Here is a 17,190-nt window from a genome sequence, read left to right as displayed (position 1 = left end):
TTGTACCCCAAAATGTACCTCAAAATCCCCAAAATGTACCCAAAAACCACCCCAAACCGCTGGGGCCTTCCTGTCCGAGGAGGTGAGGGACCCTAAATCCCCAAATTGTACCCCAAAATGTACCCCAAAATCCCCAAATATACCCCAAAAAAACCCAAATCCACCCCAAAAACCGCCCCAAACCCAGCCTTCCTCTCCGAGGAAGTGAGGGACCCCAAAATGTACCCCAAACACCCCAAATTGTACCCCAAAATGTACCCCAAAAACCCCAAATTGTACCCAAAATGTACCCCTAAACACCCCAAATTGTACCCCAAAATGTACCCCAAACCTGGCCTTCCTGTCCGAGGAGGTGAGGGACCCCAAAATCCCAAATTGTACCCAAAATGTACCCCAAAAACCCAAATCAACCCCAAAACCACCCAAACCCGGCCTTCCTGTCTGAGGAGGTGAGGGACCCCAAAATCCCAAAATGTACCCCAAAAATGTACCCCAAACCCGGCCTTCCTGTCCAAGGAGGTGAGGGACCCCAAATGTACCCCAAAAAATAACCCAAATGTACCCCAAAAACCCCAAAATGTACCCCAAAATGTGCCCAAACCCGGCCTTCCTGTCTGAGGAGGTGAGGGACCAAAAACCCCAAAAAACACCCCAGAAACACCCCAAAAAACACCCCAAAATGTACACAAAAACTCACCCCAAACCCGGCCTTCCTGTCTGAGGAGGCAAGGACACAAAAACCCCAAAATGTACCTCAAAATGTACCCCAAAACCCCAAAATGTACCCCAGAAAGCCACCCCAAAACCCACCCTAAAATCCACCCCAAAACTGACCTTCCTGTCCAAGAGGGTGAGGGGAAAAAGCCCTAAAAACACCTCAAAAAGTACCCCAAAAACCCCAAAACGTGCCCCAAAAACCCCAAAATGTGCCCCAAACACCCCAAAACATGCCCCAAAAACCCCAAAATGTGCCCCAAAAACCCCAAAATGTGCCCCAAACACCCCAAAACGTGCCCCAAAAACCCTAAACGTGCCCCAAATACCCCAAAATGTGCCCCAAAAACCCCAAAAAGTACCCCAAAAACCCCAAAACGTGCCCCAAAACCCCAAAATGTGCCCCAAAAACCCCAAAACGTGCCCCAAAAACCCAAAGCTGACCCCGCTGTCTCTCTGCAGTTCCAGAACAGCCCCGAGCCCGACCTGGAGATCGTCCTGTGCTCGGGGTACGGCAAGAACGGGGCCCTGACCGTGCTGCAGGTACCCAAAAACCCCAAAAACCACCCCAAAAACATCCCAAAGACCCCAAACCCTGCCTGTGCTCGGGGTACGGCAAGAACGGGGCCCTGACCGTGCTGCAGGTACCCAAAAACCCCAAAAATCACCCCAAAAATCACCCCAAAAATCACCCAAACACATCCCAAAAATCACCCCAAAAACCCCAAACCCCTGCCTGTGCTCGGGGTACGGCAAGAACGGGCCCTGACCGTGCTGCAGGTACCCAAAAACCCCAAAAATCACCCCAAAAACCCCAAACCCTGCCTGTGCTCGGGGTACGGCAAGAACGGGGCCCTGACCGTGGTACAGGTACCCAAAAACCCCAAAAATCACCCCAAAAACCCCAAAATCACCCAAAAACCCCAAACCCTGCCTGTGCTCGGGGTAGAGCAAGAACGGGCTCTGACTGTGCTGCAGGTACCCCAAAAACCCCCAAACCCCCAAAAATCACACCAAAAACCCCAAAATCACACCAAAAACACCCCAAACACACCCCAAAAGCCCAAACCCTGCCTGTGCTCGGGGTACAGCAAGACGGGGCCTTGACCGTGCTGCAGGTACCCAAAAACCCCAAAAACCACCCCAAAAATCACACCAAAAACCCCAAACCCTGCCTGTGCTCGGGGTACGGCAAGAACGGGCCTGACCGTGGTACAGGTACCCAAAAACCCCAAAAATCACCCCAAAAACCCCAAACCCTGCTTGTGCTCGGGGTACGGCAAGAACGGGGCCCTGACCGTGCTGCAGGTACCCAAAAACCCAAAAATCACCCCAAACCCCAAAACACCCAAAACCCCCCAAAACCCCAAAAATCACCCCAAAAACCCCAAACATCACCCCAAAAACCCCAAAAATCACCCCAAAAACCCCAAACATCACCCCCAAACCCCCAAAAATCACCCCAAAAACCCCAACATCACCCCAAAAACCCCAAACATCACCCCCAACCCACAAAAATCACCCCAAAAACCCCAAACATCACCCCAAAAACTCCAAAAAACTCCCCAAAAACCCCAAACCCTTCCTGTGCTCGCGGTACGGCAAGAACGGGGCCCTGACCGTGCTGCAGGTACCCAACACCCCCAAAAACCACCCCAAAAATCACACCAAAAACCCCCAAAATCACCCCAAAAACATCCCAAAAATCCCCCAAAAATCACCCCAAAAACCCCAAACCCTGCCTGTGCTCGGGGTACGGCAAGAACGGGGCCCTGACCGTGCTGCAGGTACCCCAAAAACCCCAAAAATCACACCAAAAAACCCCAAAAATCACCCCAAAAACCCCAAACCCTGCCTGTGCTCGGGGTACGGCAAGAACGGGGCCCTGACCGTGCTGCAGGTACCCAAAAACCCCAATTCCCCCCTGAACCCCACGAACCCCAAATCCCCCCTGAACCCCAAACCCCAAATCCCCCTGAACCCCACAAACCCCAAACCCCCCTGAACCCCAAACCCCCCTGAACCCGACAAACCCCAAAACCCCCCTGAACCCCAAAAACCCCAACCCCCCCTGGTCCCCACAAATCACCCTGAACCCAAAACCCCAAACCCCCCTTGAACCCCAAACCCCCCTTGAACCCCCAAACCCCAAACCCCCCCTGGTCCCCACAAATCCCCCTGAACCCCGAAACCCCAAACCCCCCTTGAACCCTAAATCCCTCCTGAACCCCACAAATCCCCCTGAACCCCAAACCCCAAACCCCCCCTGGTCCCCACAAATCATCCTGAACCCTGAATCCCAAACCCCCCTGAATCCCAAACCCCCCTTTGCCTCACAAACCCCAAACCCCCCCTGGTCCCCACAAATCCCCCTGAACCCCAAAACCCCAAACCCCCCCGGTCCCCACAAATCCCCTGAACCCCAAAACCCCAAACCCCCCCTGACCCCCAGAAATCCCCCTGAACCCCAAAACCCCAAACCCCCCTTGAACCCCAAACCCCCCTTTGCCCCACAAACCCCAAACCCCCCTGAACCCCACAAACCCCAAACCCCCCTGAACCCCAAAAACCCCCTGAACCCCAAAACCCCAAATCCCCCTGAACCCCAAACCCCCCTGAACCCCAAAAACCCCCTGAACCCCAAAACCCCAAACCCCCCCTGGTCCCCACAAATGCCCCTGAACCCCAAAACCCCAAACCCCCCTGAACCCCACAAACCCCCTGAACCCCAAACCCCCCTGGTCCCCACAAATCCCCTGAACCCCAAAACCCCAAACCCCCCTTGAACCCCAAACCCCCCTGGTCCCCACAAACCCCCCTGAACCCCGAAACCCCAAACCCCCCGCACCACCAAGTCCCCCCGTGGGAGGTTCCCGGGGGGCTGATCCCGGTGCCAGAGCAGGGCTGGGGCCAACCAGGGTGACCCCAAAGTCTGGGGAGCGCCTGTACCCCCCCAGCGACACCCCAAAACTCTGGGGTACCCCAAAAACTGCCTGTGCCCCCCAGGGACACCCCAGAACTGTGGGGTACCCCAAAAACTGCCTGTGTCCCCCCAGCGACACCCCAGAAATCTGGGGTACCCCAAAAACTGCCTGTGCCCCCCCAGCGACACCCCAAAACTCTGGGGTACCCCAAAAACTGCCTGTACCCCCCAGCGACACCCCAAAAACCCCAAAAACTGCCTGTACTCCCCCCAGCGACACCGCAAAAACCCCAAACCTGCCTGTACCCCCCCAGCGACACCCCAGAACTCTGGGGTACCCCAAAAACTGCCTATACCCCCCAGCGACACCCCAAAAACTGTGGGGTACCCCAAATCCATGGGGCAGTACTGCATAAAGATGGAACTGTCTCCGGATGGCTGTCCCTGTCCCTGTCCCTGTCCCCATCCCTGTCCCTGTCCCTGTCCCCTGTCCCCTGTCCCTGTCCCCTGTCCCTGTCCCCTCTCCCCTGTCCCCTGTCCCCATGGCTGTCCCTGACGCTGTCTCTGTCCCCCATCCCTGTCCCTGTCCCCGTCCCCTGTCCCCATCCCTGTCCCTGTCCCCATCCCTGTCCCCTGTCCCCATGGCTGTCCCTGACGCTGTCCCTGTCCCCTGTCCCTGTCCCTGTCCCTGTCCCCTGTCCCTGTCCCTGTCCCTGTCCCTGTCCCCTGTCCCCTGTCCCCATCCCTGTCCCCATCCCTGTCCCTGTCCCTGACGCTGTCCCTGTCCCTGTCCCCAGCGCAGCATCCGGCCCCAGGTTGTCACCACCTTCGAGCTGCCCGGCTGTTACGATATGTGGACGGTCACCGCGCCCCCCCCGCGGGAACAGGTGGGTCACCTGTGTCACCTGTGTCATCCCCTGTGTCACCCCCCTGTGTCACACCCTCTGTCACCCCCTCTGTCACCCCCTGTGTCAACCCCCGTGTCACCCCCGTGTCACCTGTGACACCGTGCCCCCCCCCCACGGGAACAGGTGGGTCACCTGTGTCCCCCCCGTGTCACCTGTGTCACCCCCTGTGTCACCTGTGACACCGTGCACCCCCCCGCGGGAACACGTGGGTCACCTGTGTCACCCCCCTGTGTCACCCCCTGTGTCACCTGTGACACCCCTGTGTCACCCCCTGTGTCACCTGTGTCCCCCCCGTGTCACCATATCACACCCCAGTGACACCTGTGTCACTGCGCCCCCCCCGCGGGAACAGGTGGGTCACCGTGTCACCCCCTGTGTCACCCCGTGTCACCTGTGTCACACCCCGTGTCACCGTGTCACCCCCTGTGTCACCTGCGACACCGTGCCCCCCCCCACGGGAGCAGATGGGTCACTGTGTCACCTGTGTCACCCCCCTGTGTCACCCCCCTGTGTCACCCCCCTGTGACACCTGTGTCACTGCGCCCCCCCCACGGGAACAGGCGGGTCCCCGTGGCACCTGTGTCACACCCCTGTGTCACTTGTGACACCCCTGTGTCACTATGTCACCCTCCTGTGTCACCTGTGTCACCGCGACCCCCCCACGGGAACAGGTGGGTCCCCCGTGTCACCTCTGTCACCTGTGTCACTGTGTCCACATGTCACCCTTCCTGTGTCACCTGTGTCCCCATGTGCTGCTGTCCCTGTGTCCCCGTGTGTCCCAATGTCCTTCCATGTCCCTATGTCCATGTACCCATCCCCTGTCCCCTCATGTCCCTGTGTCTGTGTCCCCATGTCCCTCCATGTCCCCGTGTCCCCATCCCCATGTCCCCCTGTCCCTGTGTCCCCTTGTCCCCTTTTGTCCCCATGTCTGTGTCCCCATGTCCCTCCATGTCCCCGTCCCTCTGTGTCCTCCATGTCCCCTCATCCCATGTCCCTGTCCCCTCTTGTCCCCATGTCCCCGTGTCCCCATCCCCGTGTCCCCTCACGTCCTTGTACCTGTGTCCCCATGTCCCTCCATTTCCCTGTGTCCTCATGTCCCACTGTCCCTGTGTCCCTGTGTCCCCATGTCCTTCCATGGCCCCGTTCCTGTGTCCCCATGTCCCTCTGTGTCTTCTGTGTCCCCCTGTGTCCCCAAATGTCCTCTGTGTCCCCTCTTGTCCCTCTGTCCCTCCGTGTCCTCTGTGTCCCTAAATGTTCTCTGTGTCCCCTCTGTGTCCCCCTGTGTCCCCAAATGTCCTCTGTGTCCCCTCTTGTCCCTCTGTGTCCCCTGTCCGTGTGTCCGTGTCTGTGTCCCCATGTCCTTCCATGTCCCTATGTCCATGTCCCCATCCCCATGTCCCACTGTGCCTGTGTCCCCCTGTGTCCCCTCATCCCATGTCCCTGTCCCCTCTTGTCCCCATATCCCTCCACGTCCTCTGTGTCCCTCTGTGTCCCCATGTCCCCCTGTGTCCCCCTGTCCTTCCATGTCCCCATGTCCATGTCCCCATCCCCATGTCCCTCCATGTCCCCTGTGTCCCCCTCTGTCCCCATGTCCCTTCATGTCCCCCTGTCCCTCCATGTCCTCTGTGTCCCTGTGTCCCCATCCCCATGTCCCCCTGTCCCTGTAACCTTCTGTGCCCTCATGTCCCTGTGTCTGTGTCCCTCTGTCCTTCCATGTCCCCCTGTCCCCGTGTCCCCATGTCCTGTGTCCCCTCACCCCGTGTCCCTGCCCCTCTTGTCCCCACACGCCCCTGTCCCCTCACGTCCCTGTACCTGTGTCCCCATGTCCCTCCACGTCCCTATGTCCCTCTGTGTCCGCCTGTGTCCCCAAATGTCCCTGTCCCCTCTTGTCCCCATGTCCCCGTCCCCTCATGTCCCTGTGTCTGTGTCATCCCCTGTGTCACCCTCCCTGCGTCACCTTTGTCACCCTGTCGCCCCCCGTGTCCCCTCATCCCACGTCCCTGTCCCCTCTTGTCCCCGTGTCCCCTGTCCGTGTCCCCTGTCCGTGTCCCCTGTCCCCAGGGATGCTCTGTCCCCACAGCCCGAGGTGGCCCCGGGGACCAGCGCGGAGCCCGAGGCGGCGGCGGCGGCTCCGGAACCTTCTGAGGAGGACGGGGAACGTCACGGGTTCCTCATCCTGAGCCGCGAGGACTCCACCATGGTGAGGGACACTGGGGACATTGGGGACATTGGGGACATCATGGGGACAGGGTTCCTCATCCTGAGCCGCGAGGACTCCACCATGGTGAGGGGACATTGGGGACATCATGGGGACATCACGGGGTCACGGGTTCCTCATCCTGAGCCGCGAGGACTCCACCATGGTGAGGGACACTGGGGACATTGGGGACATTGGGGACATCACGGGGACAGGGTTCCTCATCCTGAGCCGCGAGGACTCCACCATGGTGAGGGACATCATGGGGACATTGGGGACATTGGGGACATCACGGGGACAGGGTTCCTCATCCTGAGCTGCGAGGACTCCACCATGGTGAGGGACATCATGGGGACATTGGGGACATTGGGGACATCATGGGGACATCATGGGGACAGGGGTTCCTCATCCTGAGCCGCGAGGACTCCACCATGGTGAGGGACATCATGGGGACATCACAGGGACATTGGGGACATCACGGGGTCACGGGTTCCTCATCCTGAGCCGCGAGGACTCCACCATGGTGAGGGGACATTGGGGACATTGGGGACATCATGGGGACAGGGTTCCTCATCCTGAGCCGCGAGGACTCCACCATGGTGAGGGACACTGGGGACATTGGGGACATTGGGGACATCACGGGGACAGGGTTCCTCATCCTGAGCCGCGAGGACTCCACCATGGTGAGGGACATCATGGGGACATTGGGGACATCATGGGGACAGGGTTCCTCATCCTGAGCCGCGAGGACTCCACCATGGTGAGGGACACTGACTGGGGACATCGTGGGGACATTATGGGGTCACCTGGGTGTTGGCCCTGCCCAGTGTCCCCTCAGTGTCCCCATGTTCTTCCCTGGGGACAGCACCCATGCCCTGGTGGCTCTGTGTTTGCCATGTCCCCAGTGTCCCCCTGATGTCCCCAGTGTCCCCAATCTCCCCGATGTCCTCTCAAGGGACAACGACCTGGATTTGGTGTCACCTGGGGTTTGGCCCTGGCCAGTGTCCCCTCAGTGTCCCCACGTCCCTCCTTGGGGACAGCGCCCATGCTCTGGTGGCTCCGTGGGTGCCATGTCCCCGGTGTCCCTGAGCTCCGGAATGTCCCTGATGTCCCCAGTGTCCCCAGTGTCCCCCTGCTGTCCCCAGATCCTGCAGACGGGCCAGGAGATCCTGGAGCTGGACACGAGCGGCTTCGCCACGCAGGGCCCGACCGTGTACGCGGGGAACCTGGGCCAGGGCCAGTTCATCGTGCAGGTGTCACCGCTGGGGCTGCGGCTGCTGCAGGGCGGTGAGTGACACACCTGGGGACACCTGGGGACAGTGACACACCTGGGGACACCTGGGACAGTGACACACCTGGGACAGTGACACACCTGGGCCAGAGCCAGTTCATCGTGCAGGTGTCACCGCTGGGGCTGAGGCTGCTGCAGGGCGGTGAGTGACACACCTGGGGACACCTGGGACACACCTGGGACAGTGACACACCTGGGGACACCTGGGGACACCTGGGGACAGTGACACACCTGGGGACAGGGACACACCTGGGCCAGGGCCAGTTCATCGTGCAGGTGTCACCGCTGGGGCTGAGGCTGCTGCAGGGCGGTGAGTGACACACCTGGGGACACCTGGGACAGTGACACACCTGGGGACAGTGACACACCTGGGGACACCTGGGACACACCTGGGACAGTGACACACCTGGGACAGTGACACACCTGGGGACACCTGGGACACACCTGGGACAGTGACACACCTGGGACAGTGACACACCTGGGGACAGTGACACACCTGGGGACAGGGACACACCTGGGGACAGGGACACACCTGGGACAGTGACACACCTGGGGACAGTGACACACCTGGGCCAGGGCCAGTTCATCGTGCAGGTGTCACCACTGGGGCTGCGGCTGCTGCAGGGCGGTGAGTGACACACCTGGGACACCTGGGACACACCTGGGACAGTGACACACCTGGGGACAGTGACACACCTGGGGACACCTGGGGACACCTGGGGACAGTGACACACCTGGGGACAGTGACACACCTGGGGACAGTGACACACCTGGGGACAGGGACACACCTGGGACAGTGACACACCTGGGGACAGTGACACACCTGGGGACAGTGACACACCTGGGACAGTGACACACCTGGGGACAGTGACACACCTGGGACAGTGACACACCTGGGCCAGGGCCAGTTCATCGTGCAGGTGTCACCGCTGGGGCTGAGGCTGCTGCAGGGCGGTGAGTGACACACCTGGGACAGTGACACACCTGGGGACAGTGACACACCTGGGGACAGGGACACACCTGGGGACAGTGACACACCTGGGGACACCTGGGGACAGTGACACACCTGGGACAGTGACACACCTGGGGACAGTGACACACCTGGGGACAGGGACACACCTGGGCCAGGGCCAGTTCATCGTGCAGGTGTCACCGCTGGGGCTGAGGCTGCTGCAGGGCGGTGAGTGACACAGCTGGGACAGTGACACACCTGGGGACAGTGACACACCTGGGCCAGAGCCAGTTCATCGTGCAGGTGTCACCGCTGGGACTGAGACTGCTGCAGGGCGGTGAGTGACACACCTGGGGACACCTGGGACAGTGACACACCTGGGGACACCTGGGGAAAGTGACACACCTGGGACAGTGACACACCTGGGGACAGTGACACACCTGGGCCAGGGCCATTTCATCGTGCAGGTGTCACCGCTGGGGCTGCGGCTGCTGCAGGGCGGTGAGTGACACACCTGGGGACACCTGGGACACACCTGGGACCGTGACACACCTGGGGACACCTGGGGACAGTGACACACCTGGGCCAGGGCCAGTTCATCGTGCAGGTGTCACCGCTGGGGCTGCGGCTGCTGCAGGGCGGTGAGTGACACACCTGGGGACACCTGGGACACACCTGGGACAGTGACACACCTGGGGACACCTGGGGACAGTGACACACCTGGGCCAGGGCCAGTTCATCGTGCAGGTGTCACCGCTGGGGCTGAGACTGCTGCAGGGCGGTGAGTGACACACCTGGGGACACCTGGGACAGGGACACACCTGGGGACAGTGACACACCTGGGGACAGGGACACACCTGGGACAGTGACACACCTGGGGACAGTGACACACCTGGGGACAGGGACACACCTGGGACAGTGACACATCTGGGGACAGGGACACACCTGGGCCAGGGCCAGTTCATCGTGCAGGTGTCACCGCTGGGGCTGCGGCTGCTGCAGGGCGGTGAGTGACACACCTGGGGACACCTGGGGACAGTGACACACCTGGGACAGTGACACACCTGGGGACAGTGACACACCTGGGACAGTGACACACCTGGGACCGTGACACACCTGGGCCAGGGCCAGTTCATCGTGCAGGTGTCACCGCTGGGGCTGAGACTGCTGCAGGGCGGTGAGTGACACACCTGGGACAGTGACACACCTGGGGACAGGGACACACCTGGGACAGTGACACACCTGGGGACAGTGACACACCTGGGGACAGGGACACACCTGGGGACAATGACACACCTGGGGACAGTGACACACCTGGGGACAGGGACACACCTGGGGACAGTGACACACCTGGGGACAGTGACACACCTGGGCCAGGGCCAGTTCATCGTGCAGGTGTCACCGCTGGGGCTGAGGCTGCTGCAGGGCGGTGAGTGACACACCTGGGGACACCTGGGACAGTGACACACCTGGGACAGTGACACACCTGGGGACAGTGACACACCTGGGACAGTGACACACCTGGGGACAGTGACACACCTGGGGACACCTGGGACACACCTGGGACAGTGACACACCTGGGACAGTGACACACCTGGGGACACCTGGGACACACCTGGGACAGTGACACACCTGGGACAGTGACACACCTGGGGACAGTGACACACCTGGGCCAGGGCCAGTTCATCGTGCAGGTGTCACCGCTGGGGCTGAGGCTGCTGCAGGGCGGTGAGTGACACACCTGGGACACCTGGGGACAGTGACACACCTGGGGACAGGGACACACCTGGGGACAGTGACACACCTGGGGACAGTGACACACCTGGGACAGTGACACACCTGGGGACACCTGGGGACAGTGACACACCTGGGACAGTGACACACCTGGGGACAGTGACACACCTGGGACAGTGACACATCTGGGGACAGGGACACACCTGGGCCAGGGCCAGATCATCGTGCAGGTGTCACCGCTGGGGCTGAGGCTGCTGCAGGGCGGTGAGTGACACACCTGGGACAGTGACACACCTGGGGACAGTGACACACCTGGGGACAGGGACACACCTGGGGACAGTGACACACCTGGGGACACCTGGGGACAGTGACACACCTGGGACAGTGACACACCTGGGGACAGTGACACACCTGGGGACACCTGGGGACAGTGACACACCTGGGACAGGGACACACCTGGGGACAGTGACACACCTGGGACAGTGACACACCTGGGCCAGGGCCAGTTCATCGTGCAGGTGTCACCGCTGGGGCTGAGGCTGCTGCAGGGCGGTGAGTGACACACCTGGGGACACCTGGGACACACCTGGGACAGTGACACACCTGGGGACAGTGACACACCTGGGGACACCTGGGGACACCTGGGGACAGTGACACACCTGGGGACAGGGACACACCTGGGCCAGGGCCAGTTCATCGTGCAGGTGTCACCGCTGGGGCTGCGGCTGCTGCAGGGCGGTGAGTGACACACCTGGGGACACCTGGGACACACCTGGGACAGTGACACACCTGGGGACACCTGGGGACAGTGACACACCTGGGCCAGGGCCAGTTCATCGTGCAGGTGTCACCGCTGGGGCTGAGACTGCTGCAGGGCGGTGAGTGACACACCTGGGACAGTGACACACCTGGGACAGGGACACACCTGGGACAGTGACACATCTGGGGACAGTGACACACCTGGGGACAGTGACACACCTGGGGACACCTGGGGACACCTGGGGACAGTGACACACCTGGGGACAGGGACACACCTGGGCCAGGGCCAGTTCATCGTGCAGGTGTCACCGCTGGGGCTGCGGCTGCTGCAGGGCGGTGAGTGACACACCTGGGGACACCTGGGGACAGTGACACACCTGGGACAGTGACACACCTGGGGACAGTGACACACCTGGGACAGTGACACACCTGGGACCGTGACACACCTGGGCCAGGGCCAGTTCATCGTGCAGGTGTCACCGCTGGGGCTGAGGCTGCTGCAGGGCGGTGAGTGACACACCTGGGACAGTGACACACCTGGGGACAGGGACACACCTGGGACAGTGACACACCTGGGGACAGTGACACACCTGGGACAGTGACACACCTGGGGACAGTGACACACCTGGGGACAGGGACACACCTGGGGACAATGACACACCTGGGGACAGTGACACACCTGGGGACAGGGACACACCTGGGGACAGTGACACACCTGGGGACAGTGACACACCTGGGCCAGGGCCAGTTCATCGTGCAGGTGTCACCGCTGGGGCTGAGGCTGCTGCAGGGCGGTGAGTGACACACCTGGGGACACCTGGGACAGTGACACACCTGGGGACAGTGACACACCTGGGGACACCTGGGACACACCTGGGACAGTGACACACCTGGGACAGTGACACACCTGGGGACACCTGGGACACACCTGGGACAGTGACACACCTGGGACAGTGACACACCTGGGGACAGTGACACACCTGGGCCAGGGCCAGTTCATCGTGCAGGTGTCACCACTGGGGCTGCGGCTGCTGCAGGGCGGTGAGTGACACACCTGGGACACCTGGGGACAGTGACACACCTGGGGACAGGGACACACCTGGGGACAGTGACACACCTGGGGACAGTGACACACCTGGGACAGTGACACACCTGGGCCAGGGCCAGATCATCGTGCAGGTGTCACCGCTGGGGCTGAGGCTGCTGCAGGGCGGTGAGTGACACACCTGGGGACACCTGGGACAGGGACACACCTGGGGACAGTGACACACCTGGGGACAGGGACACACCTGGGGACAGTGACACACCTGGGGACACCTGGGGACAGTGACACACCTGGGACAGTGACACACCTGGGGACAGTGACACACCTGGGGACACCTGGGGACAGTGACACACCTGGGACAGTGACACACCTGGGGACAGTGACACACCTGGGACAGTGACACACCTGGGCCAGGGCCAGTTCATCGTGCAGGTGTCACCGCTGGGGCTGAGGCTGCTGCAGGGCGGTGAGTGACACACCTGGGGACACCTGGGACACACCTGGGACAGTGACACACCTGGGACAGTGACACACCTGGGACACCTGGGACACACCTGGGACCGTGACACACCTGGGACAGTGACACACCTGGGACAGTGACACACCTGGGGACAGGGACACACCTCGGACACACCTGGGACAGTGACACACCTGGGGGCAGTGACACACCTGGGGACAGTGACACACCTGGGACAGTGACACACCTGGGCCAGGGCCAGTTCATCGTGCAGGTGTCACCGCTGGGGCTGAGGCTGCTGCAGGGCGGTGAGTGACACACCTGGGGACACCTGGGACACACCTGGGACCGTGACACACCTGGGGACAGTGACACACCTGGGGACAGTGACACACCTGGGACAGTGACACACCTGGGGACAGTGACACACCTGGGACAGTGACACACCTGGGACAGTGACACACCTGGGGACACCTGGGGACAGTGACACACCTGGGACAGTGACACACCTGGGACAGTGACACACCTGGGGACAGCGACACACCTGGGGACAGTGACACACCTGGGGACAGTGACACACCTGGGACAGTGACACACCTGGGACAGTGACACACCTGGGGACAGTGACACACCTGGGGACACCTGGGGACAGTGACACACCTGGGACAGTGACACACCTGGGACAGTGACACACCTGGGACAGTGACACACCTGGGGACACCTGGGGACAGTGACACACCTGGGACAGTGACACACCTGGGACAGTGACACACCTGGGGACAGCGACACACCTGGGACAGTGACACACCTGGGCCAGGGCCAGTTCATCGTGCAGGTGTCACCGCTGGGGCTGAGGCTGCTGCAGGGCGGTGAGTGACACACCTGGGACACCTGGGACACACCTGGGACAGTGACACACCTGGGGACAGTGACACACCTGGGGACAGTGACACACCTGGGGACAGTGACACACCTGGGCCAGGGCCAGTTCATCGTGCAGGTGTCACCGCTGGGGCTGAGGCTGCTGCAGGGCGGTGAGTGACACACCTGGGACAGTGACACACCTGGGGACAGTGACACACCTGGGGACAGTGACACACCTGGGACAGTGACACACCTGGGGACAGTGACACACCTGGGACAGTGACACACCTGGGACAGTGACACACCTGGGGACAGTGACACACCTGGGGACACCTGGGGACAGTGACACACCTGGGACAGTGACACACCTGGGACAGTGACACACCTGGGACAGTGACACACCTGGGGACACCTGGGGACAGTGACACACCTGGGACAGTGACACACCTGGGACAGTGACACACCTGGGGACAGGGACACACCTCGGACACACCTGGGACAGTGACACACCTGGGGACAGTGACACACCTGGGGACAGTGACACACCTGGGCCAGGGCCAGATCATCGTGCAGGTGTCACCGCTGGGGCTGCGGCTGCTGCAGGGCGGTGAGTGACACACCTGGGACAGTGACACACCTGGGGACACCTGGGACACACCTGGGACAGTGACACACCTGGGGATAGTGAGACACCTGGAACAGTGACACACCTGGGACAGTGACACACCTGGGGACAGTGACACACCTGGGACAGTGACACATCTGGGGACAGGGACACACCTGGGGACACCTGGGGACAGTGACACACCTGGGGACAGGGACACACCTGGGACAGTGACACACCTGGGGACAGTGACACACCTGGGCCAGGGCCAGTTCATCGTGCAGGTGTCACCGCTGGGGCTGAGACTGCTGCAGGGCGGTGAGTGACACACCTGGGGACACCTGGGACACACCTGGGACCGTGACACACCTGGGGACAGTGACACACCTGGGGACACCTGGGGACAGTGACACACCTGGGACAGTGACACACCTGGGGACACCTGGGACAGTGACACACCTGGGACAGTGACACACCTGGGACAGTGACACACCTGGGGACAGGGACACACCTCGGACACACCTGGGACAGTGACACACCTGGGGACAGTGACACACCTGGGCACAGGGACACACCTGGGCCAGGGCCAGTTCATCGTGCAGGTGTCACCGCTGGGGCTGAGGCTGCTGCAGGGCGGTGAGTGACACAGCTGGGACAGTGACACACCTGGGACAGTGACACACCTGGGGACACCTGGGGACAGTGACACACCTGGGGACAGTGACACACCTGGGGACAGTGACACACCTGGGGACACCTGGGGACAGTGACACACCTGGGGACAGTGACACACCTGGGGACAGTGACACACCTGGGACAGTGACACACCTGGGGACACCTGGGGACAGTGACACACCTGGGGACAGTGACACACCTGGGACAGTGACACACCTGGGGACAGTGACACACCTGGGCCAGGGCCAGATCATCGTGCAGGTGTCACCGCTGGGGCTGAGACTGCTGCAGGGCGGTGAGTGACACACCTGGGACAGTGACACACCTGGGGACAGTGACACACCTGGGGACAGGGACACACCTGGGGACAGTGACACACCTGGGGACACCTGGGGACAGTGACACACCTGGGACAGTGACACACCTGGGGACAGTGACACACCTGGGACAGTGACACACCTGGGGACAGTGACACACCTGGGCCAGGGCCAGATCATCGTGCAGGTGTCACCGCTGGGGCTGAGACTGCTGCAGGGCGGTGAGTGACACACCTGGGACACCTGGGACACACCTGGGACAGTGACACACCTGGGGATAGTGAGACACCTGGAACAGTGACACACCTGGGACAGTGACACACCTGGGGACAGTGACACACCTGGGGACAGTGACACACCTGGGCCAGTGCCAGTTCATCGTGCAGGTGTCACCGCTGGGGCTGAGACTGCTGCAGGGCGGTGAGTGACACACCTGGGGACACCTGGGACACACCTGGGACCGTGACACACCTGGGGACAGTGACACACCTGGGGACACCTGGGGACAGTGACACACCTGGGACAGGGACACACCTGGGACAGTGACACATCTGGGGACAGTGACACACCTGGGGACACCTGGGGACAGTGACACACCTGGGGACAGGGACACACCTGGGCCAGGGCCAGTTCATCGTGCAGGTGTCACCGCTGGGGCTGAGACTGCTGCAGGGCGGTGAGTGACACACCTGGGGACACCTGGGACACACCTGGGACAGTGACACACCTGGGGACAGTGACACACCTGGGGACAGTGACACACCTGGGCCAGGGCCAGATCATCGTGCAGGTGTCACCGCTGGGGCTGAGACTGCTGCAGGGCGGTGAGTGACACACCTGGGACACCTGGGACACACCTGGGACAGTGACACACCTGGGGATAGTGAGACACCTGGAACAGTGACACACCTGGGACAGTGACACACCTGGGGACAGTGACACACCTGGGGACAGTGACACACCTGGGCCAGGGCCAGTTCATCGTGCAGGTGTCACCGCTGGGGCTGAGACTGCTGCAGGGCGGTGAGTGACACACCTGGGGACACCTGGGACACACCTGGGACCGTGACACACCTGGGGACAGTGACACACCTGGGGACACCTGGGGACAGTGACACACCTGGGACAGGGACACACCTGGGACAGTGACACATCTGGGGACAGTGACACACCTGGGGACACCTGGGGACAGTGACACACCTGGGGACAGGGACACACCTGGGCCAGGGCCAGTTCATCGTGCAGGTGTCACCGCTGGGGCTGAGGCTGCTGCAGGGCGGTGAGTGACACACCTGGGACACCTGGGGACAGTGACACACCTGGGGACACCTGGGGACAGTGACACACCTGGGGACAGGGACACACCTGGGACAGTGACACACCTGGGCCAGGGCCAGATCATCGTGCAGGTGTCACCGCTGGGGCTGAGACTGCTGCAGGGCGGTGAGTGACACACCTGGGACAGTGACACACCTGGGACAGGGACACACCTGGGACAGTGACACATCTGGGGACACCTGGGGACAGTGACACACCTGGGACAGGGCCAGTTCATCGTGCAGGTGTCACCTCTGGGACTGAGACTGCTGCAGGGCGGTGAGTGACACACCTGGGGACACCTGGGACACACCTGGGACAGTGACACACCTGGGACAGTGACACACCTGGGGACACCTGGGGACAGTGACACACCTGGGACAGTGACACACCTGGGACAGTGACACACCTGGGGACAGTGACACACCTGGGA

The 17,190-nt window shown here is 61.7% G+C and overlaps 1 protein-coding gene across 1 annotated transcript in view; it reads left to right on the top strand.

Moving 5' to 3' along the window:
• Positions 1 to 328: 328 nt before the first annotated feature.
• The window catches only part of LOC134434680 (cleavage and polyadenylation specificity factor subunit 1-like), a gene marked incomplete at both ends in the record, with an annotated part of 31,464 nt that continues 14,602 nt past the window's right edge, over positions 329 to 17,190 (top strand). Inside the window, 5 exons of the mRNA XM_063183315.1 lie at positions 329 to 352; positions 1,177 to 1,257; positions 4,435 to 4,524; positions 6,626 to 6,745; positions 7,888 to 8,029. Of these exons, the coding sequence (XP_063039385.1) occupies positions 329 to 352; positions 1,177 to 1,257; positions 4,435 to 4,524; positions 6,626 to 6,745; positions 7,888 to 8,029 (457 nt within the window). The remainder of the gene's footprint in view (positions 353 to 1,176; positions 1,258 to 4,434; positions 4,525 to 6,625; positions 6,746 to 7,887; positions 8,030 to 17,190) is intronic.

Source organism: Melospiza melodia, unplaced genomic scaffold (genome assembly GCF_035770615.1).
Source record: "Melospiza melodia melodia isolate bMelMel2 unplaced genomic scaffold, bMelMel2.pri scaffold_454, whole genome shotgun sequence".
NCBI classification, from domain to species: Eukaryota; Metazoa; Chordata; class Aves; order Passeriformes; family Passerellidae; genus Melospiza; species Melospiza melodia.
Note: the sequence above shows the minus strand (reverse complement) of the source record. Positions and strands in the feature narration are given on the sequence as shown.